Source organism: Psammomys obesus, unplaced genomic scaffold, assembly GCF_907164565.1.
Source record: "Psammomys obesus unplaced genomic scaffold, mPsaObe1.curated_primary_1811, whole genome shotgun sequence".
Classification (NCBI taxonomy): Eukaryota; Metazoa; Chordata; class Mammalia; order Rodentia; family Muridae; genus Psammomys; species Psammomys obesus.
Window position 1 is genome coordinate 36425491 of NW_026596046.1, and position 17741 is coordinate 36443231.

Here is a 17741-nt window from a genome sequence, read left to right on the forward strand (position 1 = left end):
AGTGGCCCTGGTACTTCCTTTTCCCGGGTCCTCCAAGGGTGCCCAGCTAACGACAGCCGGGGCCAATGAGAGGGCGGTGAGAAGGGGCGGGATCACATTTTAAACTAATCGTGTCTTCACCGTGTGGGACACATCTCCAGGTGAGGTGTGGTCTGGCGGGCGCGTGGCGGAGCGGTGCGCGGCCAGCTAACCGGCGCGGGCCCTTTGGCTGGGGTGCGGCCTGGGTCCCCTCGGGGACGGCCGGGCCTGGAGGGGGTGCGGATCACGCCGTGGGAGAGCAAGGCCTCCTTCGTAGCCGAGGGTGAAAGGAGAACCTATAAGCGACCAGGTTTGTGGGAGCCTGCCGTGTTGGAGCGGGTGGGTCTGTTTGAGAGCCTTCTAGTGGGCTTATGGCCGAGGGGCGCGGGCTGTCACGGGGTTGTGGAATATTCAGAGGACTGTACCCGAGGGTCCTGCGAGAGCAGGTGCTCGTTTATGGTTAATGAGAGCAGCAGTGGCATCTTCTGAGCTTCCACTATGTTTCTGACATTGTGTGGCTGGTAGAAGAGGATCATCCTTTTAATTTTCCCAACAACCTTGATCATGTTTTGTAGGTGAGGCTCCAGAGGCTTGTGTTTACCTTGGCAAGGGTTGCACAGTTTTGCTATACCTGGGGGTTTTGAGCGCCGGGCGTAAATGGTGGGAAGGGACTGTGTTGGGATGCCCTTTGAATGTAAACAATGAATTTACCTGCCTCACCCTCTTCTTGGTTTGGTGTGAGAGGCAAGTCAGAAAGTACGGTTTCTGCGAGCACCTTCGAGAATACAAATTTAAGATTTTGTTGTTGTTGCTGTTCTTGTGTTTTTCGAGACAGAGTTTCTGTTTTTAGTCCTGGATATTCTGGAACCCGATCCGTAGGCCAGGCTGGCCCCTAACTCAGAGATCCTCCTGCCTTTGCTGGGATTTAAGGTGTGTGCCAAAATGCCCGGCTGGGTAACCTCCTTTTGCTTACTTCTGCGATCACACTTGTCATCTGTGTCATTAAGATCTTTTTCCGTGTTTGCCTGCCCGTCTAGGAGTGACTATGTATTTGTTACTACATCCTGATGGCTTCTCGAGATTCGAGCGTGGTCATGGCCTTTACTGTATGTCTGGGAATGTTGCATTTTCTTGGGCTGGGAGGGGACAGAAACCCAGCTTACCCAGCTCTGTGTTCTTTTCTCCCCCTCTTTTTGTTTGTTATGTTTTGGCGCATGGTAGGCCAGCATTGTTAGCCCTTTTTGTGTGTGTTTGGTGGCATTTGTTTTAATTGCAGCATGAAGTTATTCTTTACTTACTTGCTTTAATTCATACTTATTTTGTACGTTATGACTAATTGTAAGGCCTGAATCTTAGTCTAAAGCCAGTCCTACTCTCTCAGAGCCATGTTTTACCTGATGGCTCACTAAGAAACATTTTTCTTTAGAAGTGCTTTTTTTTTTTTTTTTAAACTTGTGGAATATAGAAGTGGGATGCATGCCTTGAACTAAAAATTCTAGAATTGTGAGGATGCAAATACAGCCCTGCCTCAGATGCCTAAACAGAACTGAGCAAAGGCTGTTTTGATATCTGTGTGTAATTGATAAGAACAGATGGCCAGAAGGGACTGAGGGCATTGAATTTACCTGGTATACACTAAGCTTAACAAGAAGTGTTCAGATTCAAAATGAGCATTTGCAAGAATGAAACTGTTTCCAAAGGCCAAGAAATCCATCTCAGTGTTGAACTCTTTCCTATCCCCGTATTTATTTATTTATTTATTTATTTTGCAGTGCTAGGGCACAAATGTACTTTTAAAAAGGTGGGGGAGAGGGGTGTGCTGGAGAGGTGGCTCAGTAGTTAAGAGCTCTGGCTGCTCTTCTATTGGATAAGGGTTAGACCCCAGGAACCACATGGTGGCTTACAACCATTTATAACTCCAGTCCCAGAGGAATCTGATGGCTTCTGTGGGCACTGCATGTATGTGATGCACATCCATTCATTTGAGGCAAAACACTCACACACAAAAGAAAATAAGAAACAAAACAAGCCAGGCATGGCGTTACACACCTTTTAATCCCAGCACTTGGGAGGCAGAAGCAGGTGGATCTCTGTGAGGTCAAGGCTAAGACTGGGCTACAAAGTGAGCTTAGAATAGCCAGGGCTCTGTAACACAGAGAAACCCTGTCTCGAAAAACTCCCTGTCATACACTCTGACACTACTGGATTACTAAACTGTTTGTCATCTTTTAATTTTTAAATTAAAAATTTAATGGGCTGAAGAGATGGCTCAGCAGTTAAGAGCACTTGCTGCCCCTCCAGAGGACCTGGGTTTGATTCCAGCACCCACATGGGGGCCCACAACTGCTGATAACTCCAGTTCCCTAGGATCTAGTACTATATTCTAGCCTCTTTTCAGTTTGTTTCTAGCTCTGAGGTTTTCTTTTCTTTCTTTCTTGGCTTGCTTGCTTTTGAAGTAGTGGGTATTGAATCTAGGGTCCTTCACATGCAAGGCAAGTGCTCTGCAGTCCCTCCTTCTTTCCATCTCTCTCTCTTTTTTTAAAAAACAATTTATTTAATTTTATTTTCTGTGCATTGGTGCAAAGGTATTAGAATCCCTTGAACTGAAGTTATAGACAGTTGTGAGCTGCCATGTGGGTGCTGGGAATTGAACCTGGGTCCAGGCAGCGCTCTTAACCACTGAGCCATTTCTCCAGGCCCCCCCCCCCTTTTTTGAGACAGGGTTTCTCTGTGTAATCTTGTGTGTTCTGCACTTACTTTGTAGACCAGGCTGGCCTTGAACTCACAGAGATCCACCTGCCTCTGCCTCCCAGAGTGGTGGGATCACAGGCGTGCACCACCATGCCTGGTTCTCTCTCTTTCTTTTCCCCTTCCTTTCCTTCATTTCCTTTCCTTCGTTTCCTTCTTTCCTTCCTTCTTCCTTCCTTCCTTCCTTCTTTCCTTTCCTTCCTTCTTTCCTTCCCTCCCTTCCTTCTTTCCCTTTCCTTTGTTTCCTTCCTTCCTTTCCTTTCCTTCCTTCCTTCTTCCCTTCCTTTCTTCCTTCTTTCCTTCCCTGCCCTCCCTCCCTCCCTTCCTTTCTTCTTTTTGAGATAGGGTCTTTCTAGCCTTCCACACCTGGTTCCTTTCTTTTGAGCTCGGTTTATTTATATATGTGTCAGTTTGGGTACAGTCTGCAAAACAGAAACCACATGCCAGTTCTTTTAAGATGAACTCAATAAAGGAAATAGTTTTGAGACTTTGTTGGGGGGCTTACCAAACCAAAAGAAATCTTAAGGAAAGTATTTTGGTATATTAACTGTAGGAAATGGTCTCATCCAGAATTGAGAACAAATAGAGGAAAGTTATCAGACTCCTGAAGTCTGGAGGGATATGGAACAGCTCTACCCGGATTCTCTTGGGGGAGTGTATGTTGCCTGGTTGCCAGTGGTTTCTTGGGAGCTCCTAAGAGGTCCTTGGAAGAAACCAGTCCTCGTGCAAGCTTGCCCAGCTGATGGAGGGCCAATGAGCGGCCCTGTAAGGTTGGTGTTAGCAGTTGAAAGAAACTGAATAACTGATGGAAACAACTGCTGTTATCGAGAAACACTAAGCCACTAAGGAGAAAGAACTCTTGCTGAAGAAAATAAAGAATGGAATATCTTATAATAGGAAAACAGAAAGTGAATCAACTGGAGGAGAGGAGGAAGCTGAAGAGGGCAGTGGAAAGGGTAGAAACATAAAAAAGGGAACAAAGTGTGATGGCACATGTGTTTGATGAGACCATGGTGTAGCCCATTACTCTAATAATTAAAACTGAAGGAAATAACACTTTCTGTTAAAGGGCTGGTAATGCAGCTCAGTGGAAACGTATGTATAAAACCCTGGTTAAGTCAGTCTCAGTCTCTCTCTCTCTCTCTCTGTGTCTCTCCTCTGTGTGTGTGAGAGAGACAGACACACACACAGAGGCAGTGACTGACTTGTTCTAATTAGGATTGCTTACATGAGCTTGGGGGTGCTATTTACTTAAGCAAGTACAGTTTACTAGTTGCTGGGTCACCAAAGAATGTGACTCCAGCTCCCCAACAACCATCATTGCCTATAGCCTCTCGGGGGGGGCCCCATTCATGATGGCATGTTGGTGGGTCCCATGTTTTTAACATCTACAGTATGCTGAAAATTCTTCCCTGTGTTAAACCACAATTAGATTTCCTAGAACTGCCACTCTAGTTCTGGTTTTGTCTGCTCGTGGGAGAGCCATAAAAATCTTTCTGGTCTTCTACAGGACAGGCAGCCATGTGTTCAACATTGCAAGCTTTTTGTTTTTGTTTTTGTATGTCTGTGTTACGTGTGCACCACACACACACAGTGCTTATGGAGGCCAAAAGAGGGCACTGGGTCACCTGTAAACTGGAGCTATCAGCAGTCAGCCACCGTGTGGGTGCTGCAGAGTGAACCAGGGTCCTAGGAAAGAGCAGCCAGTGCTCTGAACTGCTGAGCCATCGCTCCAGCCCCAGCACCTTATACTTCTAAGACCCTTCAGCATGGCCCTTCTTCCTTTGATCTTGCTTTTCAAAGGTGGTACTGAGTCATGTTCTTTGACTGTATTTTGAGTTCATTGACAATGTGCTAGTGATTTAATGGGCGGCATTTTTCTTACAGCTCTTTTCATATAAAGCTAAACAGAATCTTTCATTTGTTTTATTGGTTCTTTTATTCTAAATTACACATACACACTTAATTTTGTAAAATGTACTTGTTCTTCTGGTAATATCAAACTTTTTTTTAAATGATTTTTTTCTTTAAATGTGCATTGGTTTTTGCTGCATGTATGTCTGTGTGAGGATGTTAGATCTTGGAGTTACAGACAGTTGTGAGCTGGCATGTGGGTGCTAGGAATTGAACCCAGTTCCTCTGGAAGAGCAGTCAGTGCTCTTACCTGCCAAACTATCTCTCCAGCACCCTTAAATGATGCTAAATGATTTTTAGAAAAGATGTATTTATTTATTTTTTATACAGCATTCTGCCTGCACACCAGAATAGGGCACCAGATCGCACTGTAGATGGTTGTGAGCCACCATGTGGTTGCTGGGAATTGAACTTGGGACCTTTGAAAGAGCAGCCAGTGCTCTTAACCTCTGAACCATCTTTCTAGCCCCCTTAAATGATGTTTTGAAGAGAGGGTTTCATTTGGTAGCCTAGCCTGGCCTAGACTTAAAAATCTTCCTTAGCCTATCCCCATGGTGCTGGTAGTGCATGGATCAGCCACCGTGCCTGGTTTAACTAAATCTCTCTCATCATATAGAAAAGGACAGTATTGCCTGTCCTTTATGGTTGTAATAAATTAATCGTTTAAAGATAGGGTCTCATGTAGCCAGGCCGACCTGGAACTTACTCTGTAGCTGAAGGTGACTGTGAAGTCATCCTGATTTTCCTGCCTCTACCTCCCTAATTGCTAGACTACAGGCATTTATCACCATGCCTGTTTTATCCTATACAGTTTATTTATTATTATTATTAGTTTGTTGTTGTTTGTCATACTATATAGCCTTGGCTGGCCTGGTACTTGTATGTAGATAGTTTGGCCTCAACTAATAGAGAGCCTCCTGCCTCTGCCTAATAGTGCTGGGATCAAAGGGCATGTGCCATTATTCCTCTCACAGTTTAATTCTGTAGACAAGCAGGTTTCATATGTCTTTGTTGTGAGTTTTTTAAATAAAAAAATTAAAAAGAAATTATGTGTACAGGTGTTTTGTTGCATGAATGTCTGTGCACCAACTGTGTGTAGTGCCCTTGTTCAGAGGAGGGCATGAACATTTCTATGGAAGTTCCCGATGGTCGTGAGCTGCTGTGCGCGGACTGGGAACTGCTGAGTCCCCTGGAGGAGCAGCCAGTGCTCTGAACTGCCGCGTCATCTCTCCAGCCTCTCATTTTGACTCTTAGTAAAATAATAAGCATGTTGTGTCTGAGAAGGGAGCTCCACCTAGAGTGCTGTAGATCTTAACCTGGTCAATAGACATTTCCAGGGAGTGTTTTTTACTCTTTCTTCTGATAAATCCCAGTTGATCAGAGGAGAAATTCGGAAAAAGCATTATCTTGGCTGTCATGGATTGGGAGGAGAGAGCCAAGGTAGACTGTTGCGTAGCGAGTCACTCTGAGAAGGGATATTTGGCAGAAGTAGAATGATGTAGTGGCTGAGAAGGAAGAGGGGCATCAGTGCACAGCAGGCTCCTGGCTGGATCGGAGCTCTGTGGCATGTGGCCTTTTTTCCTGTCCCACTTAAGGGCCAGTTTCTTTGCAGTCAGTTCAGGAAATGGCAGTGACTCAGCCTCACCGATTTCTTCTGCCTTATTACAGCTGAGGACTGGTTTATCTGGTAAGGAGGAAGACTGCATCTATTCCAGCATACTTACCTGACCACTTGAATGCTTTCCTATGCCTTGCCAGACATACTTGTTTTTCAGACTGTTTAAGTTTTGGTGTCCCATGATAAGGTGAATGCAGTATGACCTTAACATGTCTTTTGTACCCATGTCTGTAATCCTGGCACTTGGGAGGGTAAGGCAGGAGGATCATGAGTTTGAGACCAGCTTGGATTATACAGCAAGTTCCAGGCTGTAGGCAGTATGGTAAGACAGTATCTCAAATGACAAAGCAAAACGAAACATAAGGTACAGTTTATAGCCTGGGGTAGTCGTGCACAACTTTAGTTTCAACATTTAGGAGGCAGAGGTAGGTGCATCCTTTGAGCTTGAGGGGAGCCTGGTCTAACTACATAGCAAGATGAGACCCTATTTTTTTTTTTTAAGATTTATTTATTATTATTTATATGGCATTCTGCCTGCACACCAGATCTGATTATAGATGGTTATGAGCCACCATGTGGTTGCTGGGAATTGAACTCAGGACCTCTGGAAGAACAGCCAGTGCTCTTAACCTCTGAGTCATCTCTCCAGCCTGAGACCCTATTTTTAAAAGAAAAAAAACTTGGAGGAATTATAATAAGTATATTTGGTGGTTTGTTTAGAAAGCTGAATCTAAAACACACAGAAGCATAGTACAGTTTTGCAAGGCATTTTGTAATTTACACTTGATTGTGTTGTCTGTAAATCCTATAGGAACTGTGAGATCCCTTCAGTAGCTCTTGAAATAATTAAGAAAAAAACTTGACAGGAAGATGGGGTTTGAAAGAGGGTCAGAATTAGAGGCATGTGGATTATGTTTTCTTAGATAAGCTGTGATTTGGGCTTCCCACCACAATATTTAGGTGTTATATCATGAAGTATGAATGATGTTCTGTGGTATCCACTTTTCTACTATGAAGCCTGATGGTACAGAATTTTTGTCTTCATACAGGTCTAGAAACTGTTACCAGCATTAAGCCAGCTGCTTGACTTGGGAGGGGTTTCTTCACCTGCAAGACAGAAATTACTAAAAGTTACTTAAAAGGCTATTGTGATGTTTACAGTAAAATATTGTGTAAATAGCTGCCCCTTTTGGAGGGGCAGTGCCCCCTCTTTTCTGCCCTATGTCACTGGAACGTTTATCCTTCTGACGTGCCTGACACTTGAGTGCTCTTCCTGGATAACTGAAGGCGCGAGAATGAGACAGGCCTAGAGTCATGCACAGGAAGGTGAGGACAGTGGCTGGATGGATTCCGGTCTGCTCTACAAGTGAGGATAAGGGTGAGCAAGTGGCTAGCGGCCGTACACTTGACTTGGAAACTTAAGCCAGAGAATTTGGATATGATTCTTGAGAAAAAATATTGCAAGGTTTTTGAGCCAGAGACACGTTTAAAGGAGAGTGGTGTAGAGACTCTTGAGGGGCTTTTTCTGGTTTAGACACTAGAATCCTCACAGGGGAGGGCCTCCCCAAAGTTGACCCAGTCAGGGTGTGCTTTGGCGTTCTTGCCACAGGAGGCCAGTGTTTCTGCCCAGGGACTTCCTGCTCTGTCTTTGCCTCACCTCATTGGCCTGGCCCTCATTGCTTCCCTTCTTGTTGCCTTGTGATCCACAGAACTCCAGGGATGCCTAGGGTGACGGCAGCCCGACCTGCCAAACAGTGGGTGGCATGTGGCAGCGAACAGCATTGCCATCCTTTGCCTCTCCCCGGGTAGAGGCAAGTTCAAGTCTAGACCGCTGTGGACTGCTGTCTGAGCTGACAAGGGCTGGATACCAGGAGCTGGGTTAAGATGGTTCTTGTATTTTTCCTTGCTTATATGGATGTTTTTGTGGTTGTTTGTTTGTTTTGTTTTTCCCAAGTTTTATGCTTCTTTTCCCTTGATCTAGGTTCTCCAAAATGTCAAAACAAACAGGTCACTGTAGGAGGTGGGAAGTGTATAATAAATATTTTTCTACTTTTGGGGAGAATGTCCAGAAGTTTTCACTGGCCCCTGCTGTGTGGTAGTTTGCCCAGAACTCCTGTGAGCCATACATTAAACATAGGCTCATTACTGGAGTCATTGTAGAAAGGTTCTGGTTTTAAGCACAGCTTCTGGGTTTTAGAGCCGTTCTAGGTGTGCTTTACTATCCTATGTTGGCTCCCATCCCTTTGGGCTATAGAAGGAAAACCTTGTGAAGAGCTGGGAAGGGGAAGCTGTTGTAGATAAGCATGTGCTTGTGTTTTATATGCAGGGAGTCAGTTTGTGTTTTCATGCTCTTGCTAATCAGTGGTGTGACCAGGGACCAGTTGCCTAACTTCAGTGGACTGGAGTTTCCTTGTATTTAAAAATGTTATAAGTTTATTTTTTATGTGAAAAAAAAAAGTGTGTATTTAGTATTACCAGCTGAGCTGAGTTTTGACTGCACTCCCAATTTTGTTGGCAACATCCAGAGCATCAAAATTAGGAGGCAGCCAAACATACTTTTTTTTTTTTCCCCTTCACTAGGCCTTCTCAAGGTATAGACTTTGGCCACATCAATGTCACAGAGTTTTTTCACAGCCTGTTTGATCTGGTGCTTGTTGGCCTTGACATCCACAATGACACAAGCATGTTGTTGTCTTCTGTCTTCTTCATGGCTGACTCGGGTTGGGGTGAAGTTGATGATGGGATAGTGGTCAAGCTTGTTTCTCCTGAGTGAGCTCTTGCTGAGTGTATTGGGTTGCCTCTGGAGCTGTAGGGTCTTGGGTCACTAGAGGGCGGGTGAGTTGTAGATCTTTTGTGGCCGTGGAGACCTTTCAGCACTGCCTTCTTGGCTTTTAAGGCCTTCCCTTTGACATCATCAGTCAGAACCCTCTTTCTGTTACTTACTTGGTTTTGGTGCCCATCTTGGAAAAAGCCATTTTTATTTTTTAAATAATGGTTACAGATATCATATGTATTTTATCCCCTCTATTTGTAAAAGTTTGTCTCCCTCAAAGTAATGGTGTTCTCAGCCTTTACCTTTATTCTGGTGTGTAGTTGTTGCTCAAAAAGAACTTCCTTTTTCTTTCTTTCTTTCTTCTTTTTTTGAGACAGGGTTTCTCTGTAGCCTTGGCTGTCCTGGACTCGCTTTAGAGAGCAGGCTGGTCTTGAACTCACAGCCTGCCTATGCCTCCCAATCTTATGCTGGGATTATAGGCATGCACCACCACACCCGGCCCTTCTTTCTTTTTTAATAGCAGTGCTCAGAACTGAACCCACAGCATGCTAGGCAAGCACTTTACCACTGAACTGTACCCTCTAGCATCTGAGCCAGTCTTTTCAGTAGCCTCAGAGATAGCAATCTTGCAATGGGTAGATTTAGTTTTTGGAAACCACCAGAAAATATTTTGTGTCTAAGAATTAAGCAAAGTAAAATCTTTGTTTATTTGGGAAAGAAAAAACAAAAAGTGTGACTGACCATAAAACACCTAATTTTTATTTCTGGTTCTCACATGGACTAGTGTGTGAAGATAGTTTTTTCAAAAAAGTTTTGTAAATGTTGTAAGCAATGATTAAAAATGTAGGTAGATAGCTACGCACATGCACATACACATATAATATATGACTATTTGGTTACAGTTTTCATGTGGTTTAATAAGATGGGAATATATTTGAATAGAATTGCTTTCCTGTATACTCAGTATATATATTTTCCTTCAAGGTCAAAGTGGCTAGATAGTGAAGAAAATTAGCCCTTTTCCTGGCGGTCTTCTGGAATCGCAGATATTTTAAGGTTCGAAAGAAGGGTAGAAATGTACCTCTCGGAAGCTGTGGCAGCTGAGCTAGGATAGGTCCACTGTAGAAGAACACCCAGAAGACCGAAGCGGTTTCCGCCTGACCGCTGGCACTCCCCAGCAGGCTGAAGACAGCAAGACCTCAGGAGGCTGAAGCGGAGAGCTGGGCAGTGCTAGAGTATTGTGGGAGAATCACACTGGGTTGTGGTTGTTGTTGTTGTTCTTCTTCTCTTTTTCTTCAGTGTTTGTAGGTTTGACAGTGGGCTGGGAGGTTGGGGTGGCAAAGCAGAGGGCTGTAACTGAATGCATTTAAGTATTACAGTCATATACCTGATCATCTCCTGACGGTAGTTGAAATTGGTCAGTGAAATAAAGTGTTTGGCAGCCTGGCCAAATGAGTAGGTTGCCAAGTCATTGTATTAAAGAAGCGTTTGAATTTCTCCTTCTTACTCTATCTTGTTTTTTTCGTTTTTTGTTTGTTGTTTTGTTTTTTCATCTTTATGTTAAATATCAAGATGCTAAAAGTTCTAGATCTAAAAATTAGGTAAGCCTAAGAAGGTCTGAGGTGTTAAGCCAGATTTGGTGGAGTGTGTCTATAATTCTGGCAGTAGGAAGGTTAAGGCCAGAGGATTGTCATCAGCATACTCTGTGATGTGAGGTCCAGGCTAGCCAGGGAAAGTAAGACCGTGTCACAGAGAGAGGGGGAGGGGACAGGAAGGGGGAGAAGAGAGGAGAAGGGAGGGAAGGGAGAAGAGGGGAAGGGGGGAGGGGGAGGAGAGGGAAAGAAGCCAGGAGGGAATGGGAGGGAGACAAGGAAGGAAGGAAAATGATACTGGAGAGGAAAAGCTTAATTCCTTGAAGACTAGCAGCATGCCTTGATGGGGTGAACCACCTTGACGAAAGCCTGGTCTCACCTGGTGGACTAACCTGAAGAGCAGTTATGCAGCTGGGTCACTGGCGGGGCAGTGGACCTAGCTGCTGTGAAAGCCAGAATTCATCCAGCTCTTCAGGCAGGAGCTCATAGCTTCCTGATTAGACCCCTGCAAGGCTTCTTGCTGGCTGCGGAAAAACAAAAACTGAAACAAAATCCCACCAGAGCCTTAAGGAATAAATATTAACCTAAATATATAGGAAGTGCAGGCAAGCAGCTTCCAAGAGCATAGAAATGGCAGAGCTATTTGGCCGCCTGGACAGTCCCCCCAAATTCTTCTATAACATTGGAGCATCATTTTCAGCCTTCTGACTCAGCCTATTTGACAGACTTTTTATAAAATAGGAATTATAAAAGACTTGCTTACTTTGTCCTTGCAAAGCTTGGCAGTCGACTTCCCTGCATCCAGTTTGTCCAGTCGGGACACTATTCTGTACTTGACACAGGGCATTTTCTCACCCAGTGACTAGCTTGCTGCCCATGAAGCTTTGATGATCTTTGAAGTAGAAGGGGTTGGGGGGTGGGCTGCTGCTAGGAGCAGGCCTGTCTTGTCAAAAAAAATCCTTAGGTTAATACAAGCTTTTTATTCCATATGCCATATTCTGTAGATCTCTGAGGTTTTTGAAGACCATCTATCCTTTTTTTTTTTTTTTTTTTTTTTTTTTTTAACAGATCTTGCCTCAGGTTTATTTGTAAAAACAGCCTAGGACTGTTTTTACATCTGTAAATAGTGTGTAGGTGGGTGTGTCACACCAGTCCGTCTGTCTTCACATTAGTAGAACCATTTCCTACGGGGCCTTCACAGGGGCCTGGGCACCTTTGGGAGCCTGAGCTGGAGCTGGAGCCGGAGCCTTGCCCTTTGCTGGAGCTGTGGCCTCTGCCTTGGTTTGAACCTTGGGCTTTGACTTGCAGAGCCTACGACCCTTAGCCATGTAGCTTCGAATCTGCTTCCCAAGCTTGGGGTGAGCGATGAAAGCCAGGCGGCTGAGTTTGCGGCTGGGGGCCTTTGGCATCTTGGGTTTAACAGCTGCAGGCTTCACAAGGGCCTTGATGGCCTCTGCTCGCGCACTCATTGCCTTTGCGTTGTTTACTTGCATCTTCTTCAGGCCTTTCTTGTTGTGCTTCTTGGCAAAGCGCATGTTCCTCAAGAATTTGGAGTCCACCCCCTTAAGAGATTCGTATCGTTGTGACCCGGGTTTCTTGATGCCATTTCTGTGCCATTTGCGGGACTGGTTGTGTGTGGTGTGGTTCTTGGACTTGGCCATGTTTGCACAGAAACCCGCGGCTCCCGCAGTGTCCGGGACCGGAAGAGGAAGACCATCTATCTTATCTGAATTGTTTGTTTCTAGTTTTTTTTCTGTCAATCTAAGAAACATTTTTGCAATTACTAAACTAATATCTAACATTACCATGTGTTTTATTGTCTAGCTGCTAATATGCATTTCTTAATTATGCTAAACAGTTGGTAATAACAGCTTTCCATAGGGACTAGAGTTTAACATTGTATTTTTAAGAATTATATAGATACAATACCTTAGCATGTTGCAACTAAATATAATCTTAAATTTATATTAATATGCAAAGATTTCTACCAATATAAGATTTTTGGCTTATTAGTGTTCTTTGGTCTAAAAGTAGATTTAATAACAATTTAAAACAATAACCACCATCTATCACCCATAGAATGACCAAAAACCATCCACCCCCTCTCGGGAATGGGGCATAATTTTCTTAAATTGATTCCTGCTGATTTGGGACATTGATTTTCTTTCTTTTTTGGGGGGGGGGGACAAGAAAATTGGGATATTGCTCGGTCTTAAGAAAGTTAGCTGTGGTTGTGCATGATGGCATATGGCTGTAATACCAGCACTCTGGGAGGCAGAGGCAGATGGAGCTCTGAGTTCTACTACGCCAGCCTGGTCTACAAAGTGAGTCCAGGACAGCCAAGGCTGCACAGAGAAACCCTGTCTCGAAAAACAAAAAGCAACAACAAAAAGAGAAAGTTAGCTGTAATTTTGGCTGTCCGACCTCTGAATGCTGGGAAAGTTCAGAGCTTAACTGAAGTTGTGAGTGGATCAGCCCGTGATGCTAGATGATCTAGCTCATCATTTTGAAATTGTCCTGGATGCAGATTTTTGAGGAAACAGTTATTGAGGCTGTGTGAGGTTGGATCACCTGGGCTACTTTCTTTTTGTTGTTGTTTGTTTGTTTTGGTGTCTGATCCTCTTGTTCTGCAAAATATTAACTTTCAAAGGTATTTTATACATTTTTGTGTTAATCTATATATGGGCTGTTGCACTGAGCACAGTTTAAAGTTTGAAGAGGGGAAGTATTTGTACAAAGCTGCTTGAGTACTGGGACAGCAGTAGAGTTTCTTCTTATGTCTAAATTATTGTGACTCTTCCTCTTGGAGCTACAGCTGGATGATCAAACTCAAAGTAGCTTTGAGAAGGAGCCCCTGAAATACAATCACAGGACGTGCTGGGGCTGGGAGAAGTCTTCCTTAGGAGACTATTGTATATAGAAGGTGGAGCAACATTCATCAAAACAGATAGTGTGGATTTTGTGACATAGAGGATTGGGAGACTTTCTTCTCTGTGGTTGTTAATTCTTTTTGAAAGGAGTTCTTTGGTGCAGGATTAAGTCCCCATGGACCCACAGTTAGAAGTTAAATGCCCAAGAGCAGGGCTAGTTGCTGGAGAAACAGCGTTGTCCAATCAGTTGCTTTTCTGTCCTTTTGACCTGTCGATAACCCCAAGAGGCTGCACAGGGAGCTCACAAGCACTGACTTGGCTGGAAGATTGCAGTCCAAGTCTTCCATTTCTCCTCTCTCCCTCAGTGCCCGCTCCTTTTCACCATGATGACGTGAACACTCAGCTGCAGTCCCCCTGGAGTTGCAGGTTCTTGGAATTATTACTATTTTTTCTTACTACCCTTTTATACCAGGTGTATGACTTACAATTAAGAGGAACTGTCCTGTTTGACTGGCTTCACTGGCTGCCTAAGGAAGGAATTTACTAACTTAGGACCAATGACCTGTCATTCAGCTAGGAAACATTATTTAACAGCTGTGTTGTACATGTGTTGTAGGGAGTGAAGCAGTTTTTTTTTTTTTTTTTGTCTTTTAAGATCTTAATTTGCATGAAACAGATATACAGTTAGCATTCCTGTAGGGGGAGTGAAATAAAGCATGTAGAGGAACAAGCAGTAGGGACCATATGGAAGAAAGAGCAACTGTTCCCTGTTGTGGGAGGGGCTAGGAGAGCTGAAGAGAGAAGGCGTTTTGGTCAGATTATAAGGGGTGCATAGGAGTTCATTTCAGTAGATTCACACCTTGGGATATGACACAGAACCTAGAAAATGCCTGTCATGTTGGGTGAAATATACTTGGATAGTATTTTCAGAGAATGAGCTGGAGAGGAGATTAAAGGAAACTGGAAAGTTGGACTTTGGAGAACTTGGAATGAAAATTTCTTTTCTAGGTTTATCTTATTTTTTCTGTATGAATGTTTGGCCTGCGTGTATGTATGGGCCAACAAAGGTCAGAAGACAGTGTTGAATCCCTGGAACTGGGATGTGAGCTGCCGTGTGGGTGCTGGGAACCAAACCCAGGTCTTCTGGAGGAGCAAGTGCTTGAAACCACTGAGCCATTGCTTCAGACCCAAATAGTTTAAGGAATTTTTATTTTATTCTGTATATAATTAGGTGTTGGATTGTATGTGTAAGAGTGTGTATCTGTGTGTGTTTATCATGACCCAATTCAAATAGGTCTTTTTTTTGTTTTGTTTTTTGAGACAGGGCTTCTCTGGGTAGTCCTGGCTGTCCTGGACTTGCTTTGTAGACCAGGCTGCCCTCAAAATCACCTCTTGAGTGCTTTTTTTTTTTTTTTTTAAAGACAGGTTTTTTTTCTGTGTAGTCCTGATTATTTTTGAACTGGAGCTGTAGACCATGCTGGCCTTGAACTCACAGAGCTCCACCTGCCTTTGTTGGGATAAAAGGTGTGTGCCACCACTCCTGGCATCATAGCAAAATTTTAATGTCTTAACCTAGTGGTAAGATGTAGCTTCATTTGTGTGTTTTGAGGTCTTTTTCCATATTTGTCAGATTTATACTGTATTTAAATTCATGTGGAAATGAGACATATTATAGCGTAGCTGGACCGTAGGCAATTTGGCCTTTAGATTGTAAATGTGGATTATTGTTATTTGTGCCCAGAAAGTAAGTATTTTAGGCTTTCCAGGCCATGTGGTTGTAGCTACTAACTGCCACTAGAGAACAAATACAGCCTTAAATAGTACAGAAATGAGTAGATATGTCTGTGTTAGTCTCAGAAAAACATTAGCTTCCATGTAGAATGAAGTGTCTCCTACTGTGGTGATCAGTGCAACATGCTTTGCATTGATGAACCTGAATGTTCAGGCAGAGCAAATGGAAGAAGAAAGTTGTAGACCATTCTAACCAGAAGACTTTCTCAAGGCTTTAGAAATATTGGGACTCTTTTATATACTAATAATGGAGATATATCAGAGACTTTTGGAGAGAGTGGTACTGGGGATTAAACTTGGGGCTGTGATAAGCAAGTACTTTAGAATTGAGCTACTTCCTCAAGCAGCCTCCCCCTCCTTTTTGTAGTTATTTCTATTTTGAGACAGGTTCTAGCTAAGTTTTTCAGGTTAGCATTGAGCTTTCTGTGAAACCTAGGCAGGCCTTGTATTTGCTATTTTCCTGTGTCAGCCTCCTAAGAAGCTGGGATTACAAACTGTACCACTGTGCCAGGCTCATGTCTGCAATCCCAGCACTTGGGGAGGCAGAGGCAGGCAGATCTCTAAATTCGAGGCCAGTCTGGTCTACAGTGCAAGTCCAGGGCAGCCAAGGCTACATACACAGGGAAACCCTCTCTCAACAAACTAAAACAAACAAACAAACAAACAAACAACAGAACTGTACCACTACAGCCAGCACACATAATTTTTGTATGTGCACATATGAAAGTGTCTTCCTCTATTGCTTCTCACCTTTTTTTGTGTGTGTGTGTGTGTGTGTTTGAGGCAAGGTTTTTCACTGAACCTGAAGCTCACTGATTTGGCAAGACCAGCAGCTGACCAAGGAGCCTAGCAATCCTCCTCCATATTTCCAGCACTAGGAGTATAGGTTCATACAGTCATATTCATCTTTCTGTGTGGGTGTTTGGGATCCCAACAAGGTGCTCATGCTTTCACAGCAGGCGCTGTACCAACTGAGCCTTTGTTAGGGCCCCACAGATGATTGTATAATTACATATCAGAGGCCTCTGTCTGGTGTCTTCGTCAGTCACACTCTATCTTTCTGAAAATGTATTTCTCATATGTGAATGTATATATTGGCGTGTTCACATAAGTGCTGGTCACTGTTTGCATTGTATTGTAGCTGCTTCTGGATTATGTTATTCTGCAGCAGTAATATATTCTGTCTTTCTCAGTTGTTTGCTGTGGGCTTGTCTGCACTTGCCCGGGTCAGAAGTGTAACAAAGTGGGATTATGTCCCCAGCTGTGGAGATTAGGACAGGACGACATTTTGATGAGGATGGGGTGGCATATGCCGGCAGTTAGGAGAGGAGGCCAAAACAGGTCAGTTCCAGATACTAACAGTAACTTTTTTTTTTTTTTTTTTTTTTTTTTTTTTTTTTTTCTGAGATAGACTCTGTAGCCCAAGCTAGTCTGGTCTAGACTTCAAATATGTCCTCTTCCGGCTGGGCCTTGACCTCAAAGCAATACTCATCAGTCTCTGAGCAGGCACAGTGTGAGTCACTGCACTCTGTTCATGCTGAGCTGAACATTCTCTCGTGTTGGTTTTTCTTTCCATTACCACACTGGAGTCTGGATAGTTCTGTGAGTATGGGAGGCAGAGTGTTTAAAACCTTGGAATAAGTTGGATAGGGTGGCATATACTTATAATTGTGGTACTCGGGAGAGGAGGGCAGGAAGATCATGGGTTTGGTCTGGACTACAATTAAAAAAAAAAAAAGGAACCAACAAGATGGCTCACTGGTTAAGGCACTTTCTGATAAGCCTGACCACCAGTTTGATCCTTTACTATCCATAAAATAAATGGAGAGAACTATTTCCTGAAAGTTGACCTCTGACTATACATGAATGCCATCACACAGGCTCTCTCTCTCTCTCTCTCTCTCTCACACACACACACACACACACACACACACACAACACACACACAAACACACAATACATATAGGTTAAAAACAAAAAAACATACGTGTCTTAGTTCCAGCGCTTGGGAAATAAAGCCAGGAGGAACAGGAGTTCAAAGCCAGTCTCGGGTATATAATGAGTATATTTAGGCCAGTGTGAGCTCTTCTGGTCTCAACAAAGCCAGGTATGGCTGTCAGCCTGTTACTTGTACCACCTTGGAAGCTAAAGCACGAGGATCAAAGCTTAAATTAAGTCTGGTTTAGATAGAGAGACCCTAGCTCAGCATCGATAACGGTCCGTCCCAAAGAGATCCGAGAAACAAGACAAGGAAAGTTTGCAGAATTTTTTTAAGAACTATATGCTAGCTAGACAGAGGTGGCACACACCTTTAATCCTAGCACTAAGGAGGCAGATGCTGGCAGATTTCTGTTCGAGGTCAAGGTGGTCTACAGAATGACTTTCAGGACAGCCAGGGCTAATCCTGCTTTGCCAAC

The 17741-nt window shown here is 43.7% G+C and overlaps 2 protein-coding genes across 4 annotated transcripts in view; one reads left to right on the forward strand and one right to left on the reverse strand.

Annotated features, from left to right (window-relative positions):
- Positions 1-9: 9 nt before the first annotated feature.
- Numa1 (nuclear mitotic apparatus protein 1) overlaps positions 10-17741 on the forward strand; it is a 74919-nt gene continuing 57187 nt past the window's right edge. For 2 of the 3 annotated variants that reach the window (XM_055623016.1, XM_055623021.1), the window contains exon 1: positions 166-328. The gene's annotated coding sequence lies outside the window, so the exon portion shown is untranslated. Of the gene's footprint in view, positions 141-165; positions 329-17741 lie in introns of those variants that run through there. The other variant, XM_055623019.1, reaches the window with a different exon arrangement.
- LOC129688276 (60S ribosomal protein L29-like) lies at positions 11821-12347 on the reverse strand. The gene has a single exon (XM_055623022.1). The coding sequence runs from the start codon at positions 12322-12324 to the stop codon at positions 11848-11850; it is 477 nt and encodes a 158-aa protein (XP_055478997.1). The 5' UTR covers positions 12325-12347; the 3' UTR covers positions 11821-11847.